Below are 10,553 nucleotides of genomic sequence, written 5' to 3' on the forward strand. Positions count from 1 at the left end.
AGAAACGTAAATATTCTATCAATGGATTAGCAATAAATATCGTACATATCTGAATGTTGAGTTATTTGCAACATTTGGATAAACAGAGATAACGAACGATAAATTTCAATTACTAGCTATTAATTAATTATTACGTGCGCGAGAGAGAGAATTAGATGTATATAACTGAATTGAAATGTAATCGCTATCAATAAATTGCAATGCGGATATTTGATATTAGGTCATAATCGATTATGAATAATAGACATGTATCTTACATTGACATGGATTAATATCTCATATTAAAGCATTTGTTTTTGCCAAATTATCTTACAATTTTCCAAATACCTACTTGTAACGTTACAAACGATAGTACACATCTGTCATCGCTTGTCGCGTTGTCCGGCCTACATTAACGCAATACGAGTTTAAATCTTACGGTAATAAGTGCATCACGCGTAACTGGGTAAATCAGAACTGGTTCCTATAGCGAGACACGCTGTCGTGCATCATTCACGCGGACGCGTGCGTGTAAATAAATATGTGCGCGGACACGCGAGAACGAGATCTGCGAGAGAGTCGCGGGGAGTCGCAAGATGAGTTATAAGGGGGACAGAAGAAAGAGGAGAGAAAAGAGGCAGGGAAGAGCGGCACTCTCTGGAGCAGCACTTAAGGATAATAAATTACCGCGACAGAGGGAGTGCACGAGGGAGAGAGTGAGAGAGAGAGAGGGGGGAGGGGGGGGGGGGTGCCGCGACATCTTCCGCGGCGCGCGGGGCAGCGGATCTTCCGAAATTGATCGTGCTTCGCGCATACTCTCATTACGCGACCAGCGATGTATATAACAATAAATGGACTTTTCCTGATGAAAGGCGAAAAGGAAGACAACGGTGAATATTATATATATAATATCACGCGCTTTTGAGCGACAAGTCTTTTACTTTTATAAAATGTGTGACCGTCTCTTTTTTGCGACATCCTTTTGTGACAATCGTAAAAAATAAATATGTATGTATATGTATTGTTATATAATAATTGTCATAAATTAGAAATACTGTGAGTTGTGTACGTACGGATATAGAAATTCACGTAGATAATTTTCCGTTCGATTTGACGAAAGAATGAATGAAAGAATGAATGAAAGAAATAAGAATGTTTATTTTAACTTGCTTTTACTTTCGATGTTTTGAACATAAATAAGCAAATATCTACCTCTGTCATTACAATGTCTGGTTTATCGCGCAATCATTATTTATTTTCTTAAAGAAACAAGGGAGAGGAAAAAAAAAAAAAAAAAAAAAAAAAACATAGCTGAAAGAAATAAACCCTATCTTTCCTCGGTAAATCGGTGTTGGACATATTGACGATATTCCGATAACTCGGGCAGTTTTTCGCGAAAATGGAAATTTGTAGACAAGGCAGTATTGTTGAGAATAAAATGACATATCGATTAAGTGCCGTTTTCGATGCTCTTGACATGGGAACGTCAACAAGGAGACCCTTGATTACACAAGGCAGCCGAAGGACGGATTTAACAAAAATAACACGTAGACTACAAACGGCAGAGTATCGCGAAAACCATTTGGCGCGTTATGCCCGATCGCAAGATCGTCCTGGAACGGCCTCGAGAGAGACTGTCGAGATATTCGGACATCGAGGCTCTCATACGGACAGCCTCTTCGCTCGAGAGGAGCGACTCCACCGCACTATGTACACACCGTACGTACACATACATACGTACATACATATGTACGTATGCGGGGATTGTAATTTAGCGAATTCAATTTTCAACGATATAAATACGAAAGGAATGTATCTAACGCGCGTGAGAGTATCTCGCTCATTTCTATTATTCGACAATGGCCGAATTTGCATCCGTTGCGGCTAACCACCGCGGGCACTCTGGCCGATTTGTGCACTGTGCGAAAAAAAGACAAAACAGCCGACAACAATACATATATGTACTCTCATATCATACTCTGTACGCTCGTAATTTGTATCTCGATATACCCAGCGGTCGACGAGCTCAATTATCACGAGTGACGTATTTACAGCGAGGGATGTCAAATCATCGATATTACTACCGGTTTCCCCATTTCCGTGCATCTGTCGCACGTACGTGTACACATATACACAACGGAACATGCATACACAAAAACACGCACCCACATATATAGGACGCACGAAGAAAGAAGAAACACGCACCGAGCGATCGACGCTCGACGCTCGACGTTCGACGCGCGACGTCGTGCTTGCTCTGAATTTGATTCGCACTCACCAAATGCAAAGTCCAAGTCGACGAATCCTCAATCCTCAGCGGGCGCGGATGGGCGGGGGTGGCGAGGTCCACAACGCACCTAGGGGAGACGACGCCGCGCCTGATAAATCCAGCGTCGGTGGTGGTCACCGAGGGATCCGAGCGCCGGCGGTGGCAGCGCGACAACGCACACTCGACAACGGGCCGCACACATAGAGAGATAGAGAGATGGTACAAACACTTGGCTGCCGTTGGCACTTGTGAGATCCGCACGCACTGTGTATTCACGAAAAACCCAGACAGTAGGAGAAGAGGAGATGCCCGGAGGAAAGTCGAATCGGCGGCGATCGTATACCACCGCTACGCGAACGACGATAACTTGGCGCGATTAAACGCGGCCCCCCCCCGGTTTTTCCGTTCGTTCGATTCACGCGTCGATTCGCGACGCGATGATTAACGACAAAAAGAAGAATGCACAGTGGCCATTACACTCGCCGTCGCGACGAACAGAGAGAAGCGTGTTTTGTTTTTTTTCCCCCCTTTTTTTTTTTTTCTTTTTTCTCTTTCTCCGGAGGCGACGACGATGTGCCGGTCCGCCGCGAAGCTATGACAGCGACTGCTCTCGGGAGACTGGCGGCGCAGCCCGATCGACCAATCGCGCGCCCGCTTTCACCAAGCGCCATCTTGCCCCTACCCAAGCACAAAGATGCTGCCGAGCCGAACAACGCCGAACGCCCGCGGAAACGCACGATCGCTGCTCGTCGCCTCGTCGCTCGTCGCCCCGTGCCCCGTGCCCCGTTTCTATCTCTCTACACGCCACTACTACTACCACCATCACCATCACCACCACCCCAGCGGCGGTGGATCGACGTGCGTTTTGCGGCTTCGCTCCTTCGTCGATGTCCTAACTTTCGATACGGGGGTTTTATGGTAGAATTAAGCGCGAAGCGAGCAAACTCGCTGTACATCGAGAATTATGTCTCGGTAGCGATTCGTCCATGTCTCCAGTCAACGTACCGTCTTGTTCGGAGCTATTACCCTAAATAACGACCGTTTTACGAAAAGGGGAACATCTGATAAATCTTTATTAAGCTTTCATTCATGCGTGATGTACATAAATGTACCAGGGACATCGTAAATATAGCAATATTTTCCAGAAGGGCATGATTTTCCTATCGACATATCTAGATGTTGACACATACATCATGATTGGATCGTAGCAAGAAAAATACTGGGTCATTGCATATGAATTGAATCGTATTCCGCAAATTTGAGTTTTACAGAATGATTCTTGGAGCAAACGGTTTTTCGAATAATTAAGCATGTTAATATGATTTCTTTTATAAAAATATTTTTCTGAAATTTATTTATGAACTTTAAGCTATAATTAGTTATAAAAATGAGTAAAAGTGGAAAATGGATATAATATTATTTTATGATTTTACAATCGAATATGACACGTCATAGAAATAGTATACATTTGATATTTAATACAAATTTCCAGAGAGATATAAAGTTGAAAACAATTTCTTATTTTTCATCTTTTACTTTTTATATTTTATTAAAAAGAGATTATATAAAAATAACTTTTTATTTTGAATAAAATATCCAAGAAATATTATTTTTTTGTTTTCTCGTGCATATAGAATTTGCATGAAAATTTATATTTCTTAAGATAGGAAATATTTTATCCAACGATCTAATAACTAAAAATAATATTACCTATATGCAAAAATTAAAACTTCACAAAGAGTAAAACCGATAATATGTTTAAGTTTAAATTTAATCTATAAAATGTAAACCTTAATATATGACTTTTTCATTATTTTGGAAACTGGTAGCTCTTATTTGACAATATAAGTATTTGCCATGTGATATACATATATCAAATGCCAATTAATTATTATTCAGCGCGTTATTTACATTTTTTTAAATATGAATTATCTAACAGGATCATATTCTGGAACATATAATAAGTTTAAAAAAATTTCTTAAGTTAAAAAAATGCGTTCAATATTTATTAATTCTTAATCAACACGATATTGTAAACTGCTGCTTTTATTTTATGTTTGTCTAATTTTTCTTATAATATTCTTATTTAAAATTTGTATCTTTGGTATATCTTTTCCATTTAATTAACAGTGTTTTTTTCTATCCTTTTTTGTACGATCACACTTAGTGGTTTCTGTCAAACCGTACCGTGTCAAATAAAAAAAAGAAAGAGTAAAGCAAGTTAAGGAACACTGTGTGATGTATAATCGATAACAAAAAATGTCTTACATTAAAGTGTCATTTCTGGCATCTTTTGCTAGATAGACTGTAATAATTTATTACATAAAATACGACGACATTTCTCTCATTGTCAGTACATTATTTAAGAAAAAATCTTTAAATTGAAACTATAGAAACTTTAAGAATAAATATGCGATGTGATTGTGAAATAATTTGTATATTCCACAATAGATTCCTGAGTTTCCTACATATTGAAATATCCTCAAATTTGTGGTTATATGTTCAGAATTTCGTAATCCCAATATCTCAATAATCCGATATATATCTCCGTGTATTAATTAATATCGAATTATCGAGATAAGATTGTGTTGGCTCAAACGCTTATTGGTATAAATTTACTTTTTCGTAAAATTTTTACTAATACAAATTTGCTAAATGTAGCAAAAACGATAATTAAACATAATAAAAGACATATTACATAATGTATTTAAATTTGGATGTCATAGGTGTTTCCAATTCTCTTTTTATTCTCCGCTATCTTTCATTTTTTCCTCCTCATAGGGATTATAATTTTCGTGATCCAGCTTTTCCGCATTTGTATAAATGATCCTTCTATAGATATCAAATTTCAATGGTAAAAAATGTATAAAAAAGGAATTGATATTATACATTTATTACATTTTTATTAATATTAATATCTCTGTTGTAATATTAATCCATTTATTATTAAGTAATAACTCTCATTGCACGGAGTTGGTATCAAAACAATTCAGACACCATTATTTTTAAGTAATTAATTACTATAGATTTATGTCCATATATGTATACATATTAATATGCAATATAATAATTATAACGACAATAATGGTTATTAAATGTTGTTAATGATTATTAAATTAATAATTTAATTTCATTTTTTTTATTCTGAATTGACCTCATTCGTAACATAAAAAAGAAAATTTAGTTAATATATAAATTAAATATATTATTTAATATTAATAATTTGCTTTAACTTTATACATATATATGCACTTTGGAAATATTAGATATGTCCAACTGAAATATTTACTAAAATCGTTGTTTCATAAAAGATTCAGTTTATATGTTTTATTTAAACCTACCTAATAGTTTTTTGTAATTTATTGAGAGTTTGAGAATTATTGATTGTTTTGAATTATGACAATTACGAGTATTATAATATAGTGCAATTATATAGTATAACAGTATATTTAGTCTTTTTATAAATACAATCAACCTTTTCATGCAATTAATTTTATTTTAGTATTAAACACTGATTCTCTCTGAATTGAATTTTTATATTAAAAAAGTTATTCTGTTAAAATTTGAAATAAATAATTTAATTATGTAAATGTAATTTGAGAAACTTGTTTTCAAACACGGCCGTTTAATTTTCAACACCGTTGATATTAGATGTTACATAGTAGATTTAAAATTTGCGTCAGATTACAATAAATGCAAATTGGAATTCCCAAAATCGAGCAATAATATTAAAAAATTCCATATAACATACTCTAACAATAAGTGAATTTACAATATCATACATATAAATTTTAGATTCCGTAATTCTGTCTTAAAATTAATCAATTAAATATAGATAGTAGATTAGATAATTATATATATATATGACGTTAAATAGTTTGGATTTCTTTATAATTTTCTTTTTCTACTTTAATTACTTGTTTATAAGCTTATAATTTTTGTCTGTATATTTCTATATATGTCTTCCTATTAATACGTTTTAATATAATTTATATATTATTTTACATTTAAAAAAATTTTTCTATTATCTTGCATAAAGAAAAAAATATGAAAAATAGATTCGCTAGCGTCAAACGAGTAATTAAAAAAATATTTAGAAAGCACTGATAGTGCCATCTTCAGATAAAATATAGAAATTCTAAAATGTGAATATTGTGCAGTCGATAAAAACAGAAAGAGTCATCAGTCATCATATGCAATTCTCCATATGTGCGGTGTTCAAAACAGAGACGAGAGTAATTTTGTGGTTATATTTCACATGATTTCGTATAAATGACATACGTATTATGAATTAACGACGAGTAACGCAACCAAATGTAATTTATTTACATTAGATGGGAATCAGATAACAAAGTTCATGCATATTTAAAAGTTTGTGAATAATTTTTGTGTAAACAATTTTGTGTGGAAATAATCTGTATTTATAAAGAACAATGGACAAATCTAATGAAAATAAAAAGACTTGGTCGGAGGAGGAGCGTTTAGAGCTTGCTGCTAAATTGGATGCCGAGTTAGATGAATACATAAATAGCCTGGAGAAGAAAAGTTATACAGAGGGATGGCCAGAAGACAAATGGCAAGAAGAAATGGAAAAACACCCTTTCTTCATGAAGAAGGCACCGGAACCCGGCGACGAACTGTCCCCTCTGATGGAAGGATTGCAACAGCTCAAGTATGGGAAAGATGAGAATACTGCCGAAGGTATGTCATTCCTCGATGCATACAAATTGCTTGCTACACTTGTTTTTGTCAAATATTCACTATTATTTATTTTATTTATTGTTGCAAACTATATATTGTCATGTTATGCTATCCTTAGTTCTGATATAAAATATTCTTTTTTACACAGAATTGGCAAATAATTACAAGGAGGATGGAAATTTTAATTACAAATATAAAAAGTATCGTCTTGCTGTTCTCAGTTATACAGAAGGAATACGAGCCAAATGTACAGATAATGATTTAATGGCTCAATTGTATAATAACAGAGCTGCGGCACAGTTTATGTTGCAAAATTATAGGTTGATTTTCTAAAGAGTTTTTATTGAATTATTAATGTACTATGTGCTATTTTTATATTTTATTATATAACAAAAATTACAGATCAAGTTTAAATGATTGTAAACTGGCTTTAAAGTACAAGCCACAGTATTCAAAAGCTTTGAATCGAGCTGCTATTTGCAACTTTCACATTAAGAATTATGATCAATGTATCGATTTATGTGATCAGTTCCTTGATCATAGTGCGACTGATAAAACAATATTAAAATTAAAATCTGATGCCATAATTGCAAGAGTAAGATAGTGATAAAATTTAAATATAAAATTAAGTTATATATATATCTATGTAAAAGTGTACAAGTTTCTATAAATTCCTAATGTCAATTCACAGGAGCATTTACAAAGAGATAAAAGAAAACAATTAAAGTTAGAAAAAAAATTGGACAAAGAGAATGAGAGATTATTAGAAATAATTTCGAAAAAAAATATTAATTTAGAATTAACAAATGACAAAGAAAGGCTAGATTTGAGAGACCTAGAACCTCAAGTGCCACAAATAGCACAAAATAGAGTGCATTTCAATGAGAAGGACAAGCTTGTATGGCCAGTTATGATTTTATACCCAGAAACTCAGCAAACTGATTTCATTCAAAATTTTCATGAAGATACAATGTATGTTTTTCTTATTTATCAAAATATGTTATATGCCTTATATGTGTGTTAAAAATGTTTTAAATTGTTTGTAGGCTGATAGAACAGTTAATAGAACTTTTCGAAGAACCACCTGAGTGGGATGTAGAACATCGTTACACTATAAATAATATAAATGTATATTTTGAAGGCAAAGATAAATGTTCCATTCATAAAGTAGACATTCAACTCACATTGGATAAGATATTACAAGATAAGCGGTGAGCACATTGGCAATATTTATTAATTTATATATTAATTTATTATAAAACAATAACAACTTAAAAAAAACTAACTTTATTTTTATATTAAAATTAATTTTTTAGGTTCATAGTCCGTGGTGGTACACCAGCTTTTTTGATACTCGTAAAATCCAGTGATTCAGAGAAATGTTTCTTAGCAAATTATTAAATACCTATTATTGCATGTATATATACACTGTATATTGCATATATTGTCTTGTAAATGAAATATGTATTGGATATTATGCTCATACATATATTTTTGTATATATAGAAAATATATTTTTTATATTTTCTCTCTCTATATTTTTCTGTTATTTTATAATAATAATAAATAAAATCTCTCTTGTATATAAACCTTTAAAAAATCCATATATTTTACCTCATTGAAACTTATAAAATAATTTTGTAACAAAAAATTGAAATTACTTATATTAAGTAAGTCTGCAAAACGACTATATATAATACAAATGCAAAATGATAAAATAGTAAACTGAGATATTTAAAAAAAAATTTGTCTAGTATAAAATTTTAGGAAAAAATTTTGGCTCCAAATATAAGAAAACATAAATAAAAATACATTTAAAAATTTACAATAATTATTCCAGCATAATAAAGTATAGAAATATTAGTTTCTTCGTGGATTACTACAATAAAAATAGGGTAAAAATCTAAAAATATAAAAGATAGCACCTTTGTAGATTTTTAAAAACACATATTTAATATATTCAAGGCGTGCTAATTAAATCTCGAAAAGAGGATTCTTATATTAAATATATTTTATAACAATTTTATTAATACTTACGTTAACAATAGAATGACATTTGCAGCTATAGTCACGTGGAGTTCACTTGACAAAATTGTACCATCAATGCATTATATTAAATTTTTGCATAATATATGATGATAATCCGAGATATTTTTGGATATTCCCTATACTATATGCTTATTTGTAAATGATATTTATTCTCGATAATCTACTATCCCGTAATATACGTTTAACAATAACGCTTAAAGCTATGGTTGCGCGAAAGTCACTTGACGGATTTGTCACACATTCGCACTATCAACACGATATACTGTATTTTTGCATAATACAATGATCGCCCGCGATATATTTTTCGCGACACTCCCGATACTACATAATTGTTTGCAGATGATTTTTATTCTCTGTAACTTACAAAGTCGTAACTTGAATCTATGACGAGAGAAGTAAGTTTTTATGAAATAGTATAATATAATATAATAATAGCCATAGCAATTGCGACATTAATAACCATGATTATCCGATTCCTTCGTTTCGTCGACACTCACGATACTCGATTACATATATTTTCACCACAAGCATCCGGATGCTACAAATAATCACGAGCGACGATAATACACCATAAACGAACGCGCAGATAACTAAATATTCAATTTCCATTTCCGTTAAACTTCGTATCTTAAGCTTCAATGTGTAGTTTGATACGGGCTTATAGGATTAAAAAATTGTCAAATTACTCGTTTTAATTTTAATGAATTATCGTTTCTTTTTAAAACCAACAGTATATAAAACAGTATAAATACCTATTAAATATTATACACACACACACACATATATATATATATATATACATATATTTATATATATACGATATAGCCAATGCAAAAATTTCAAATCCGGAAAACATATCATACATACATATATCTTTCGTATTGAATATAAATGCATGACATTTATGTATAACAAATATGAACTATAAAAACAAATATAAACTAAAAAAATTTTACTAATTCTTCACACGGTAGTCGAGATATAACATTGAACGAACATTGAACGAAAAAGTTATTGTATTTTGAAAACTGGATAAATGTGCGCAAGTTTATTTACAATATATGTATGTGCTAGCGCGAATACAGATGCTAAATCTATTTAAAAATGTGATAACGTAAAATATTACCTATGGCATGACACTTGAAACAAAACAAGTGTGTGGCTTTAAAAAAGATAAAAAAAAAATCATTGAAAAATGAACAAACAATTATAAACTCGGAATTTCTCAGAACCGACCTACTTTGCAGAAACGGAATCGGAAATTAAGATATTTAATGATACCTATGTTTCTATTCTAGTTTATGGTACAATATCGCGCGCGCATGGTTATTTATGGCGGAATGTTAATGTAGATATACACTACGCAAAAAAATTAAAGGGCCACTTTTTTCCATATAAAAGAAGGTCAATTTTCAAGTAGTTGCAACTTTCTTAAAAATAATCGGAATAAAATCAATAAAAAAGCGTTTCAAAGCTTGAAATTTCTAGTTTTAGAATCTTTAAATAAATTTCAATTCTTTTTATTCGTTACAAAATTATATTGTAAGAAAGCGAC

The 10,553-nt window shown here is 32.1% G+C and overlaps 2 protein-coding genes across 2 annotated transcripts in view; one reads left to right on the forward strand and one right to left on the reverse strand.

The window, feature by feature from the left end:
• Nucleotides 1–2,871, reverse strand: part of LOC140673478 (uncharacterized) — a 124,007-nt gene extending 121,136 nt beyond the window's left edge. The window contains exon 1 of the mRNA XM_072906466.1: nt 2,258–2,871. The gene's annotated coding sequence lies outside the window, so the exon portion shown is untranslated. The remainder of the gene's footprint in view (nt 1–2,257) is intronic.
• Nucleotides 2,872–6,436: 3,565 nt separating this feature from the next.
• Nucleotides 6,437–8,485, forward strand: Dpit47 (DNA polymerase interacting tpr containing protein of 47kD). Its single transcript, XM_072889311.1, has 6 exons — nt 6,437–6,949; nt 7,098–7,269; nt 7,352–7,544; nt 7,641–7,921; nt 7,996–8,160; nt 8,266–8,485. Exons 1-6 carry the CDS (start codon nt 6,682–6,684, stop codon nt 8,348–8,350), a joined length of 1,164 nt encoding a protein of 387 aa, XP_072745412.1. The 5' UTR covers nt 6,437–6,681; the 3' UTR covers nt 8,351–8,485.
• The last annotated feature ends 2,068 nt before the right edge of the window (nt 8,486–10,553 follow it).

This window comes from Anoplolepis gracilipes, chromosome 1, assembly GCF_047496725.1.
Source record: "Anoplolepis gracilipes chromosome 1, ASM4749672v1, whole genome shotgun sequence".
NCBI lineage: Eukaryota > Metazoa > Arthropoda > Insecta > Hymenoptera > Formicidae > Anoplolepis > Anoplolepis gracilipes.